General features: G+C 33.8%; 2 protein-coding genes across 2 annotated transcripts in view; one reads left to right on the top strand and one right to left on the bottom strand.

Moving 5' to 3' along the window:
* The window catches only part of LOC106050444 (dihydropyrimidine dehydrogenase [NADP(+)]-like), a 32,896-nt gene extending 26,492 nt beyond the window's left edge, over nucleotides 1-6,404 (top strand). Inside the window, exons 18-21 of the mRNA XM_056030882.1 lie at nucleotides 576-755; nucleotides 2,539-2,769; nucleotides 3,682-3,796; nucleotides 4,402-6,404. Of these exons, the coding sequence (XP_055886857.1) occupies nucleotides 576-755; nucleotides 2,539-2,769; nucleotides 3,682-3,796; nucleotides 4,402-4,538 (663 nt within the window). The 3' untranslated portion in view covers nucleotides 4,539-6,404. The remainder of the gene's footprint in view (nucleotides 1-575; nucleotides 756-2,538; nucleotides 2,770-3,681; nucleotides 3,797-4,401) is intronic.
* A 705-nt stretch (nucleotides 6,405-7,109) lies between these two features.
* The window catches only part of LOC106052058 (receptor-type tyrosine-protein phosphatase T-like), a 41,550-nt gene continuing 34,302 nt past the window's right edge, over nucleotides 7,110-14,357 (bottom strand). Inside the window, exon 25 of the mRNA XM_056029690.1 lies at nucleotides 7,110-12,812. Coding sequence (XP_055885665.1) covers nucleotides 12,654-12,812 — 159 coding nt within the window. The 3' untranslated portion in view covers nucleotides 7,110-12,653. The remainder of the gene's footprint in view (nucleotides 12,813-14,357) is intronic.

The following is a 14,357-nucleotide window of genomic DNA, read 5'->3' as shown; positions in this document are numbered from 1 at the left end:
CCTGACACTTTAGTAGGCCTATATGGTCTGGACTGTTGTCATAAAGGTATGAAATTAGAGCCCTATCTGCAGGAGGTTTAGGGTAAGAATGTAATTGTCTTTATTTCTGAAATAACTGTTGAAATAATATTGTAACCAATCTATGGCAAGCAACTCAACAACGAGGAGAAAAAACAACGAAACAGGTTTAATACTTTCTCAGCTGCCATACCTAACCAGAAGTAAAACTCTTGAGTCTCCCAATGGTCCATTCATATCCTATGCTAAATAGTGTCCTCTTAAGAGCTGAAGGTGCATAGTTCATTATTAATGATTATTAACAAAATATAATAAAATACTCAGAAAGACACAAAGATAAAGGCGCATTCCTCATCCCATATGCTAGGACAGATTTTTACAAATGCTCCTTCTTCCCTAGTGCTATTAGAGCATGGAATGGGTTGCCTGAGCCAGCCAGGAAAACCAGTGACTTGGCAGAATTTATGACTAGATGCATGATGCATAGGACGTAAGCATCTTCTTTTTTTGAATTATATAAGATAATATAAGATAATGCATTATTTCTTGTGTGCTAGGTTTGTAGTGCAATTCATAATCAGGACTACACTGTCATTGAGGATTACATTCTGGGACTCAAGACATTACTGTACTTGAAAAGTATTGGTCATTTTTCATCTTGGGACGGACAAAGTCCACCTACCATAAAACACCAGAAAGGAAAACCAGTTTTAAAAGTGGCTGACCTTGTAGGCAAAGTAAGTTCAAGATTCCACACATGGACCACATATTTCTGTTTTATACAAACACCATATTATTCTACTACTTAATTCTACAAACATATCACTCACCTATATCTGTTTTACTCAGACATCATATGTTACATGACCAAGATAGTTCTAATATATATCAGGCATTCATTACAGTTGCCAGCACAACAACCAACTGCCTTTACTTTTTGCCAACTAATGTCAGGTAGCCATTAGAGTTGGGTGGACTCAGGGGTGCCCTAAAAATCTCAAAATTCAAATTCCTAGGCTTCACTGGGATTTGAACCCAAGACGCACCCAAGACGCACACACACACACTCCCCCAGTTTGATAGCTAAAAGTTTACCGCACAGCCACCTACATGACCAAGATAGACTTTGCAATTTGTTTCTGTTTCTGTTTTACAAAGACATTGTTTTTTTACATTACCAAAACAGACGTTGCAATTTATTTATTTCTTGAGTGGTCTGATTGATCACATTCTATACCTTGCATATGTCAGTGATTTATCGTAACATTAGACTATTAGTTCATCTATATTGTTGTTACTATTGATAGTAAAAAAGATTTTTAACAACATCCAGTGAGTCAAGTGTAACATTACATAATGTTCTACTTTATTTCACTTTTTTTCACTCCTTAAACCCTCACTTCATCGAGAGAACAAAAATAATTTATTAAATTGTAGCAGAAATATTAATCCATTTATAGATAGTATAAAATAATTTACAAATAGAAGAGCAAAACCTAATAAAATACTCAGAAAGACACAAATAAAGAGGCACATTTCTTATTAAGTATGTTAGGACAAATTTGTGCAAGTGATCCTTCTTCCCTAGTGCCATTAGAGAATATTATGGGTTGCCTCAATCAGCCAGGAAAACCAACGAGTTATCAGAGTTTAAGTCACTGATTAACAAGCACGACTAGTATGACACATGAAATGTGCAGGATTTAATTATCTCTTTTTTTTAACTAACATCTGATAAAATAAGCTTAATTGGTGGATGCCTAAGTTTATCTCCTATACTGACTAAATTCTCTTATTAATGTTTAGTAAACCATATATGTAGAAGATAAAACTGTTGTGAATGTCTTTTGTTAACCCATTAGCTCCTTCTGCAGTTGGAAACATTTTCCTGTTTTTGTCCTAAACCGTTGTAGAACGTTTCTAAAACCCCCTATTCAATATACTTGTTTTAAACTTTTTAAAAAGAAGATTTCTTCTAGTCTCGTTGCATGATTACCATCATTTTGGAGATTACCGATGCTATTTTTAATATAAAAGGGAAGGATTTTATTTTGTAAATAATTTTTCAAACGAACAGGCCCATAGCCCCAGTGTATAAGCCCCCCACATGGGAAAATGAGTATTTTTGAAGTTTTTTTATATTCTAGTGGTATTAAACGTATTATTTTTTAAAACTAGACATATAGTTCTATTTTTTAAAGTTGTTTGTTTGTTTATATGTATTAGATCTTCAATTTGATTATTTTTTCAAAATACATATTTTTTAGGATTTTTTAGATACGGAGCTTGCTTAGGACTTTGGAAGGGGTTTTTTCAACCGGATATAGGAGCTATTGAGTTAAAGCCCTTAAAAAAAATTAAAGAAAAAAAAACTTTATTCAAAATTGTGTATCCTCCTGTTCAGGTGTTCTGGAAGTAGATTTTCATAATAAGCATCATGACTGGATAGCTTTTGTAATAATTGGTGAAGCTTGGGAATATATTTCTTTGTTTTATTTAAATAACTTTTTTATCTTGCAGCCTCTGCCATCATTTGGACCATATCAAAAACAAAGGGAAGCCATCATAGCTGGACTAAAGAAGAAACTAGATCTGCTGGAGGATGACCAAAAACCACCACCACTAAGGCCAGCATTGTCACCTGAGCAACCAGTGCCCAGAGTGGTTGACCTGATTGGTAAGGCAGTAGACAAAATCACATCCTACTCTGAGCTGGACAACACTGACCAGGTCATAGCGCTTATTGATGAGGTATGATACTAGGAAACTAACTGTTGAACTGTGAGAATTTATACATTCTCATATTTCCTTCACGTTATAATTTCTTGAAGTAGTTTTTGTAAAATTCTTGCATGTCAGCATTAAGATGCAATAATTATTTTAAGATTGCAATGAAGCTATTGCGAAACAAATGTCTATCATGTCTCTAGAGAAATTTTAAAATATAACTTGTTTAAAACAATCTTGAAAGATTCATGGTATTTTAGGTTTACTGCTCTTATCTATGGAGGCATGCTGGCTGAGTGGTAAAGCACTTGGCTTCTCAACCAGGGTTTAAATCCAGGTGAAGACTGGGAGTTTTAATTTCGGGATCTTTAGTGTGCTTTTGAGTCCACCCAGTTCTGATGAGTACATTACATTTTGTTCAGGAAATGTAAAGGCGGTTGTTAATTGTGTTGGCCACATGACACCCTCATTAACCATAGTCCCTGAAGCAGATGACTTTTACATCATCTGCTCTAAAGATAGCAAGGCTTTGAAAGGAGAACTTATTCTTATCTTATAAATTTTAGACATTTCTTCAATAGAGAAGACAATTACACATACTAGGCATATTCCTGTGCTAATGTAGTTGTGTTAAATAGAGACTTAAACTCTGCTTAGTTATTGGCTTTCCTAACTTAAAAAGAAATATCAAAAAGTAATACAGAAAATTGTTTTTAATTATAATCGTCTTTATTATCTATAAGGAAATTTGTCATACAATTTGGCATTATAACAAAAGAAACATTATAACTATAGAAAATGGAATATATGTTCACACTAGTTTCACACAGACAGTACATGTGAAATGTTTATATCAAATAGCAAAATATATAATGATTTGATCACCAGGGGAACAAAGGAGTTTTTGTGTCTAACTTTTATGTGATTTGTCTTCAGGACATGTGTATCAACTGTGGTAAATGCTACATGACCTGTAATGACTCTGGCTACCAGGCCATTTCCTTTGACTCTGAAACTCATTTACCTCGAGTCAACAAGAAAGATTGTACAGGTAAATCATTATTTAGTGATTAAAAGACATTTACAAATTTAATTTAAAACTATTGTTTTTATGGTTTACATTTTGTTTAGGAAACTGTTCTGGCACTTAATAACAATTGAATTGGACACATTTTAATAGAAAAAAAAAATTGGAAGCATCAAGTCTGCTGAGTAGATCAAGTAAAGATTGCATTTGTTTGTGGTCAATATATACCTAGGGTTTTGTTCAACCCACACTTTATTTTCTTATTTGGGCCACTTCTCTTCATGGTCCAAGGGCTGATGATGTAAAGCTTATACATTTTTAAAGCAGATGGTTAAAAAAAGTGTGTCATTGAGAAAATGGTTTTAACTATATGAACTAATTTTAGATACCTATTAGAGTTGGGTAGACACAGGAACAACCTTAGGAGTTCTTTCTTCAAAATCTCTGTCTGCAGGATTCAGGTTTGAAATCTGCCAGTTTATAAACCCAATGTTTTACCACTTTGCCATTGTTATTTTTTGTAACGAGTTTAAAAGCGTTTTAAAAAATCTCTTATTTTATCAAATATTGATGATCTATGTAAGTTTTTTTTAGCTTCTGTCATAATCACGCCAATCGTTTTATTCCAGGCTGTACTCTGTGTCTCTCAGTTTGCCCCATTGTTGATTGTATCAAAATGGTTGCTAGAGAAGATCCTTACATCCCAAGACGTGGAATACCTCTCGGAACTAAACTAAATTTTCCCCCTGCTGTAGTCGCAGTTTAATTGACTCAGCATAAATGTTTTAGCTTGTTGTCATGCACCAAATGAAATGTTATTTCTATCTTGTTGGATCCACAAAATTCTGTTCTATTGTTTATGTACACAAGAAATTTCAATATGGCTGTTGTTGTTTTTGGTTCCTTTGTTGCTGCTATTTAGAGTACTTGTTAAGAAATTATATTCACATAGTTTTCATAGCTTTACCTTATTATAAAGACATGTGACTTAAAGTAGATCTATTAGCCTTTTTCACAGATGTGGGTAATTTTTATTTCTTAATGATAACACAAAGTCCTAGAGAAGAGAGTTTATAATAATGTTATAATATATTGACTTTACACATTATATTTAAAACATTTTTAATTCATAAAGTTAAAAATGCTTAAAATATCTTTTTACTAAAATTATGTTAACAAATAATTATCTGATTTATTTTGTAAAAAAATTATTTCATTTGTTTTAACTCATTGATTAAAGAAGTTGTAAATTATAAGTTGTAATTTTTGTCATGATTTTGTTTTGATAGTTGTGTTGTTCAGGCTATCAATTATACTTGACAGTCTTTTAAATGATGCTTACAAACATGAAATGTTACACATTGTATATGATTATCAGAACAAAAGAATTGTTGTAGTAAGATTACTTTTTTTATAATCTTCTTATCTTATATTGCTGTGGCATTTTACGTCTCGAGAGACGATCTTTTCCCTTTGCAACTTTTTGTGTGACTAAAGAGGCCAATCCTTGATACACAGCTGCAATCGCAGGTTGGGCATATATAATCACCAGGCGCTGTTGCATTTTCACCCTTCTTTCTGCTTCTGTTGTGTATGACATCTGCAATCTGTGACCCTTCCTTTATGCTCTCTCTCCATGTGGATCTGTCCAGTGCCACCTCTTCCCAGTTGCCAGTGTCTTATATAATACAGACGTTACTTCAAAAAAGATGATGATTACGTCCTACGCGTTATGCATTTAGTCATGCATATTAACCAATGACTTCACTGGTTTTCCTGGCTAGCTCAGGCAAACCATTCCATGCTCTAATAGCACTAGGGAATAAGGAGTATTTGTACAAATTTGTCCTAGCATATGGGACGAGGCATGTGCCTTTATCTTTGTGTCTTTCAGAGTTATAATTATGAGACTGTATCCATCTTGTTACAGAAATAGTTTTATTTTTGCATATATGAATGATTATTATGTTATTGTTATGGCCTCCATAAGTCTCAAAATGACTATGGATAATCACAAAGAAATTAAATGATTGCCTGGCCATTAGATATGGTTGAACATTATCGCCCACACAGTTTTCCCATCTGCAGATGTGTCCAGTAGAACGGGAAGTGCTGATACAGTTTGGGATCAGTAGCATCACAGCTCAGCCAGGGTGTAGCACTGTGTGCTGCAAGCTGTTATGTGCTTTGGTTTATTTTTGTCAAAGAAATATTTCACCATTGTTATTTCTCAATATTTGTTCGAAAAATCTCTATATGAACCTTCTGCAAAGCTAGTCATCAGCAAAATATATTTGTAAAGTCAAGCTTCTTTGAGTTTCAATTATAAAGGCAATTGCCTTATCACTTAAATCTAATTAATATTTACTTAATTTTTTAAATTACTATTTTAGAAATAACAAAACTTATTTGAAACTGGAAGATTAGCCAGGCCCTTTAATTTTGATAACAATCTGATTTCCCTTAAAAACTTCTTCCAGGATTTCACTTTTTTTTTCAAATTGCTGTTGTATAATAAATATTTCATGCTGTAGCCAAGTCTGTGTGCTAAGGTCTAATCTCTTTTGTGGGCATGTGAAAGGTAGTGGTATCTGGGAGAGATATCCATGCTGCCATTAGATGCAAGCACAACTCAGCTTAAGTTGAGATTGGAATGCAAGCCCCACATAAAAGTATTCAAGGGGGTTAATGCCACTTGACTGCACATCCCACAAATTTAGCTGTATAGGCCAATGATTTCTGATTTGTTTACATTCATAGTGTCGCTACCTGGTTTTTCGTGTAGGTGTAGCGGCGTGGGTACGTCCGTGTGATGTAGGTACCTCTTCTGGTACGGCTATGACACACCTCTTAGCGATGTACTTTATTAGACGCACTAGATTTGCAAGTGCGCAACATTACTAATATGCTAAAGTCTCCAATGACACATACAGAATTACTGGTGAACACAGTGGTAGCAGACGTGGAATTTATTATGTATATAGATGAATTACAGAAAATACTGGCGACTTCAGCCGTCACAAAATATACACCAATGAATACTGGCTGTTCATGCCATGTGGAATGAGTAATCACATCAATGAAATGTTCAAAATATAAATCCAAAGAAAACTCTCAAGTTAACATTAAATCAAATTCATTACGGTACATATTACAGACAGAGAAAATCGTACATCCACTCTCTGCTGGAGTTCTTCACTAACTAACTTTTACCCTTATTTCAGAGTCCTTTAACTTATTCACATAACCTCGTGCTTGCCTGCACGGAATGTTACAATAGGTGACTGCGTGTCACTTCATGTCACAGAGGTTCTAAAACTGGACTGTGACACATAGACAAGTCAACATTATAGTTTTATGAGTAAAATATTCAATAGGCAAACATTGCAAGCATTTCTTAATGTTTTTGTAACTGCAGTATTATGAACCCCTTAAAATATTTCCATGTTAGTATATTATACAAAAAATGTATAAGATGGCAATAAGAAACTTCCATTGCTATTTGTGACCTACAACATAGTAAATACTGAAGTCTATAAGTTGATATTACAAAAATTAACAACTTATTAAAGGCTTTCTCATTTTTTCATTTGGTTCTGAATTATAAACAAAGATATTTAGGATATATAAATTCTTTTGTTTAAATTTTACAAAATGACTGCTGAGTTCTATATTGGTTTAGTACTAGTTTATTTTGTACAATATTTAATATTATACTGGTACATTCATGCTAGGCATATTATGACATATTTACTTCTCTATTTTGTATTATGATTATAACCAAAAGAAAGATTCTCAAACTGTATTCCACTGTTTCTTATCTCTATGCACTTTAAATACCAGTATCTTTTATTACATTGTAATGTTGTTTAGACGTTTAGCTTTCTTTGTATGATGTAATCCAAGCATTAGCCACTATATAGTGTAATCATATAGCATTATTTCTAAGCATGATTAACATTAGTGCTATTAAGAATTGACAATGTGTTACATGTATACAGTTCTTATAGGTGCTTTGAGATATCATTATTGGACCTCATTCACCAATCGTAAACAAACAATATTTAGTCACGTGATCTATTGATAAAACAATGAAAAAACTGTCACGTGACAACCATCATGAATTAAACATGAGATCATAAATTATATAGAAGAGCACCACGTGGCTAAATATTGTTTGTTTACGATTGGTGAATGAGGTCCATTGTTAAAAAGAAGCTTCTGACTTTCACCAATGAGAAGATGTAACTTCCCCTGCTCTGTGGACCACAAGGGTGTATCTCATTGAGAGAATTGGAACAGCTGCTTCTTGATCAATGGCCTATTTACATACATGCTAGCCGTTTGTATAATCTAGCTAAAACTGTGCATGAATTACCTCTATATAATCTCATTAAAATATTAGAAAAAAACAAAACATTTTTGTCTTCCAGTTTTGTGAGCATTTATTTTAAGCAGTCATTTTGAAGAAAAATAACTACTTGTATGGCTCAAAGAGAATGCTTTAATTTAATAAATGTGTAAACAATCATAAAGTTTATGACACAAAATATAAAAAAAAAGTGAGTGCTTCTAAGTTTTACAAGACAAATCTAAACCAGGTTTAATTGTAGAAAAGTAAAATACTTTATAACCTGTTAAAAACTTCACTGTAGATAACCCTAGTGTTGTAAAATACCATCTTCTTTTTTGAAGTAACGTCTGTATTATATAAGATAAGAAAATAGAATCATCATCGCCTTGGGAAATTTAGGTATGTTGTAATGTTGATAAATCAATTATATAACAATGAATAAAGAGTCCATGCTGTTTTTCTTAAGGCTTTACTCTACAGTGTACTAAAAGTATGTAAAAAGCTGTCATTGAATCTTTGTACAAATGATATAAAAATATTCAACTTTTACAAAAGCATTTATGTCACACAGCAAGGTATGAACAAAATAAAAAAAGGAAATGGCCAACTACAAAAAGAATACAAGTAAAAAAAAATGGTGTCATGCTTAGGGATGAACTCAGTGCTGCTAGCAGAGAAATGTAATTGCCATTTCTAAAACAGTCTACTAAAAACATTGCATTAAAAAAGGGTTAGCTCGTTAAAACCTAGAATTTACTAGTTCAATCACAAATATCAGAAATGTAATTTGACTAAAACCTAATTAGGCTGACTTAAATTTATTCATTGTAATTCTTGTGATTTAGAAAGTTATTGGATATATGGATTAAAGTGTTCAGAATTTCTATTCCTGAATAAAACCATTTGAGAACAAGTTCTAGCGTACAAGAACACTGAACCGCTTGATTTATTATCTCAACAAAAATAAACTTAAAGTATGTAAACATCTTCAGATTTATTTTCACTTGATAATTAAAAACTATAATCCTATAATGCAATAACCTAGATTGCTAAAACAAGAGATTCTTCAACAAAAAAAATTCAAAAGGCTATAAAAATAAATACCCGCAGCAAACAGGAACAGCACCAGTAGTATATGTCTGAATTTGATAACACTTCAGAGGAATATTAAAAAGGAAAATAGTGAGTTGGTCACAAAACAATGAACCAAACTTACAAAATACTAAATATTCATAGTTTTAAGACTAAAACTGCTTTATTGATCCTTATGGAGAATGTGATTCTAAGGGCTCAGTGGAAACAAATCCACTGAGCCCTTAGAATCACATTCTCCATAGGATCATTGATCAGGGAACATGAAATGCACCAAGATACCTGTGTGTCGCTGTCGCTGAATGAACTCTTCATGTTGTCTGTTGTATTTATGTGTATGTTTCTGTTGTGTTGTCTTTATATGAGAAACGAGTCCTTGTAATCACAACAAATTTCCGTAAGGATCAATAAAGCAGTCGCAGTCTTAGTCTTAGTCTTAGTCTTGTCTTAGTCTTAGATTTTCTATACAAGCCTGATAAACCAAAAGCCTCCTAATTCCATGACTTAGCTTTATTTTTCAGTTTCTGCCATTCAAGGATTCCCATACAAGAATGGCCATGTCTAAGGTGCACATCAGACTAACTTAGCAGCTTACATTACAAATCTTATCATTTAAACCACAATATTTTTCTGAGTATTCTTGCTAACAGTTCACTTCTGTGATGAAAGTATTTTTACATTTTGACAAATTCAGGTCTCATACTTTGATGATGACAGCAAAACCCTGACGAAGATCTTACATAATTGCCCAAACCTCTTGCTGGATGGGGTTCAAACCATTGAGTCAGTACAGAGTGCAAAAGGACCAGGTAGACATCTGATGTATCAAGATCCATCCATACATATTAGAAGGAAAAGCTAATTGTTTTTCATATTATTTTCTACCATTCCAGACTTGCTGATTTCTGTCTCAACAGATTCTGGGATTCCACATGCATTTCATTTGTATGAAAACGAGCATTACAAACAACCAGGTCATATAAAGATAGAATTTCAGCTTGTCAAGCCCTCACTCTTGAGTTTAAAGATGAAATTGTTTCTTTGTTTGTCAGTTAAGTTTTGTAACTTGAGCCTGAGCGTTAGTCACATAGCAAATTGAATCATGCATCAATTCAATGATCAGGTTTTAGGCATTTCAAAATTCACATTAAATTAAACTATTTATATACAAATAGAATTATGTGTTACAACAGAGATCAACAATTTTGTACCTAAATATAATTACTCAATGAATAAATACATCAACATGAGAAAGGTTTTAACAGAGCATTAACAAAACTAATTAAAACATTGGTTCACTAATAATGTCTTTAAAAGAAAACAAATTTAAAAGCAAAATAAAAGAGAAACAACTAGGCATGTCCACTTATTACGTACACATTAGACTTAGACCATCCCACACCCTTTGGCTTATAGGGCTTTAAGGTTTCTATGCACATATTGGTCATATGCAGCTTCTAAAGACTCTTCCTTTCTGAAATCCATAGATTTTAGGTCTTCTAAGAAAATACAATGCTGGTATATGGCCTTGTTTTTGCTTTGTCCAATTATTTGAAAAATATAATTAATATCCCTTTCTTACAATAGGCAAGCAAAAAATTAAAAAACTGCTGTGATACTTCCTTTAAATTATTTGTACAAAAAATAATAAAGGTTATCTTCACAAACAATCATCTCTCAAAAAAAAAAAGGGGTGACAACTATGTTTTTGAATGAGGTATACATACAACTATCTTTGTACTCTATGTCAAGTTCATCTCCAAAATAATTGTTTCATGGTGACCATGACCTTACCACTAAACATTTCTGCTGCAATATGAAAGTATCTCAATCATTTTCCATTCCCATTATTTCTTCAGTAGACTATGATGAAAATTGCTTTATTGATCCTTAATGGAATTTTCTTGTAATAACAAGGACTTTATTTCAATTCAAAACAAAAACATTCCACTAAAGAGACACAAAACACAGACAAGTTCATTGAGTGGCTACACAAACTTCTCGATATTTTGTTCATGTTCCCTAGTCATTGTGTAGCACTGATACTGTTTCAGAGAGTAACAAACATGTTTTAGTACCATTTGGTTCTAGACTTAATAGACAGAAGTTGCTGAAATTTGTTTCCTATTTCCTCCCTTTTTTTAATATCCACAAATGCAAAGATCACACACTATTTATTTCAGTATAATAATATTCAGAGACGCTGTGACTGAGTGGTAAAGCGCTAGGCTTCTGAATCTGAGGTCTTGGGTTTAAATCCTAGGGATGACTGGGATTTTAAATTCTGGGATCTTCAGGGCGTCTCTGAGTCTGCCCAGCTCAAAGGGTACCCGAGAATAGTTGGGGAAAAGTTAAGCCGATTGGTTGTGATGCTGGTCACATGACACCACCATTAACTGTGTGCCACATAAACAAATGATCTTTACATCATCTGCCCTATATATTACAAGGTATGAAAGGGGGAACTTTACTTTTTTACTTTACAAGAATTTTCAGCCATTATCCACATATCTCTCTGATGTCTTGTGACCTGAACCAGACAGTTTACACCACCATACAATATCACAAGCATCTCAAGTTGAAAAACACTGGTAAGCCTATAGAGAAAATGTACACTAATACACTCCATAGTTCATAGCATTTGGTTCCGCAAGGTTTTCATTGCTGGAAGTGGTGATGGATGTAAGCACTCCACTACCTATAAAATGCTTCCTAATGGCATGCATCTAAAATAGCCTCTGACAACCAGTCCAACTCCTGCCTCAGATATTGAGTTCGGCAGAACTGTTCTCACTAACAAGAGAAGGGGCAAAGGCGAGTAACCTTAAGCTTTGGGCAGGAGGGGCTCGTTAGCCATGGCTGGCTACCCACTTAGGAGAAGGAAAACTCTGAATTCAAACCTCTGTTGCCTTGCAGCTATACCCAATCATGGGAAAGGCTTCAGGAGTCAACCCTGAGAAAAAATCAGGAGCTGGTGACCCTAAGGCAGTTTGCAGGACCCAGTGCTACACCCTGGCAGAACCTGCAATGCTGCTGAACAGAAAATTGTATCAGCACTGCCTTTCCTTTGGATACATCATCTGCGTGGAGAGGGGGGAACTGATGTGTGGACGACATTGTTCCGACCAAAGCTAATGCCCAGGCATTCATGAGATGATCCATAATTGCTTCGCGACTAAAGGAGGCCATAGATAGATTCATAGCATCATGGTGCAGAGAGGAAGGAAAAACAAAACAACTTTTCCATATGGAAAGACCAGCTCAACAGTATGCACAATTACAATTTAAAAAAGTAGTAGATATTAAAATTAAGAAAGACAAATTTAATATAAAAATAGTGAAATAAAAATGCTTAATGAATAAATAATTTCATTATAAGAATTCATGGCCTAAAACAGTTTAAGTAACAATAACATGAACATCATAGAGGTGTTTCTAAACCCTGGAGTTGACATATATATTTGTATCCTCCTTATCAGTCGGTTCATACGCTGGATTGATTTTGCCCTTTTTCAAAGTGGATCCCAAGTTATAATAGACTCTATCACTTTCACTGTACAGCTTGAGAAGTGAGTAGACAGTCTTATACTGTTCCTGCAAGTAAAACACAAGAGAAATATTTTTACTGTGTGAATAAATAATTTTTCACTATCCAAGTAGATGCAAAACAAATAAAAGGGACGTCGTTATGTTATGACTCCTTCTAACTTGAGAGACCTCAAATGCACCTCATCTTCACTCAAGGGTCCATTCCTAGAGGCTTAGATAAAATGATCATATGCAGCCTGGTCCACCTACCTAACTTGCTAGTGTAATCCAAAGAATCGCTATGCAATACGTTTGGAATGAAGTCACTTGTCAATTTAGTTAGCAATAAATATAAATGTTTTTAAATATAACAAGATTACAAAGAGAGTTTGTGTTACACAAACTCAGAGGCGGCCCCCGTCGAAATCGGATCCCTGTCGGATCTGCATATTCGCAAATAATATTCAAGAGGTGATTTAATTTTGATGTAAAATGTTTTACACGTTTCGGATGTTCCTTCAGAGTTGAAGATAATTACTTCCTAGTCCAAACCTCCCGCAGGACGACGGGGGATGGGAGCGGGCAGGGTTTGAACCCTGGGCCATCCATAAATCTGAACGACAGTCCAGCGCGCAAACCGCACGACCAGGCAGCCATCCGATGGTCAAAAGTAATAATGTTTCAAAGATTCATTTGCCGTAAATTTAAATTTAATAAAAAAAATAGTAGATTAGTTTTAATATATTAAAACATTACAATATTGATCAAAACGTTTGGAAATGAAAATCTACACTTTTTTTTACACTTTAAGTTTAGAAATTGAAATTCTACATCTTAATCTAGTCTATTTTAGTCTAAACTAGATCTAGAAATTCTAGATCTAGACTCTAAAATAATTTTAATTAGAATATAAATCCAGATCTAGATATACTGTAATAAAAATCTAGATCTAGTTTAAAAAATCTAGATTAGATCTAAATCAAGATATCATTCCTTTTTTAAACGCGAGTCACATAACGAGGCTTAATAAACATTACTATACCGAGTTCTTTTTTCATTTCATTTGAAGAATTAATTCCATATAACGTCAGAGGGAAAAAAAAACACTACGTCACACGGCCTAGCTAGACTAAAAATCGCCTTCATCTATAAGAGCCATTTATCGAGTGTTCATAGACTTTGGTGCACCGAGCGCGTTCTTTAAGCATTTCATTTAAAGAATTCATTCCATATGACGTCAAAGGAAAAAAAAACACTACGTCACACGGCCTAGCTAGAATAAAAATCGCCTTCATCATTACGAGCCTTTTATCGAGTGTTCATATACATTGGTGCACAGAGTGCGTTCTTTTAGCATTTCATTTAAAGAATTCATTCCATATGACGTCAAAGGAAAAAAAAACACTACGTCACAAGGCCTAGCTAGACTAAAAATCACCTTTATCAACACGAGCCATTTCTCGAGTGTTCATAGACATTGGTGCACCGAGTGCGTTCTTTTAGCATTTCATTTAAAGAATTCATTCCATGTGACGTCAAAGGAAAAAAAAAACACTACGTCACACGGCTTAGTTAGACTAAAATATGTTTTCATTAATACAAGCAATTTTT

This window comes from Biomphalaria glabrata, chromosome 5 (genome assembly GCF_947242115.1).
Source record: "Biomphalaria glabrata chromosome 5, xgBioGlab47.1, whole genome shotgun sequence".
NCBI classification, from domain to species: Eukaryota; Metazoa; Mollusca; class Gastropoda; family Planorbidae; genus Biomphalaria; species Biomphalaria glabrata.
This window is presented reverse-complemented; position numbering and strand designations above follow the sequence as displayed.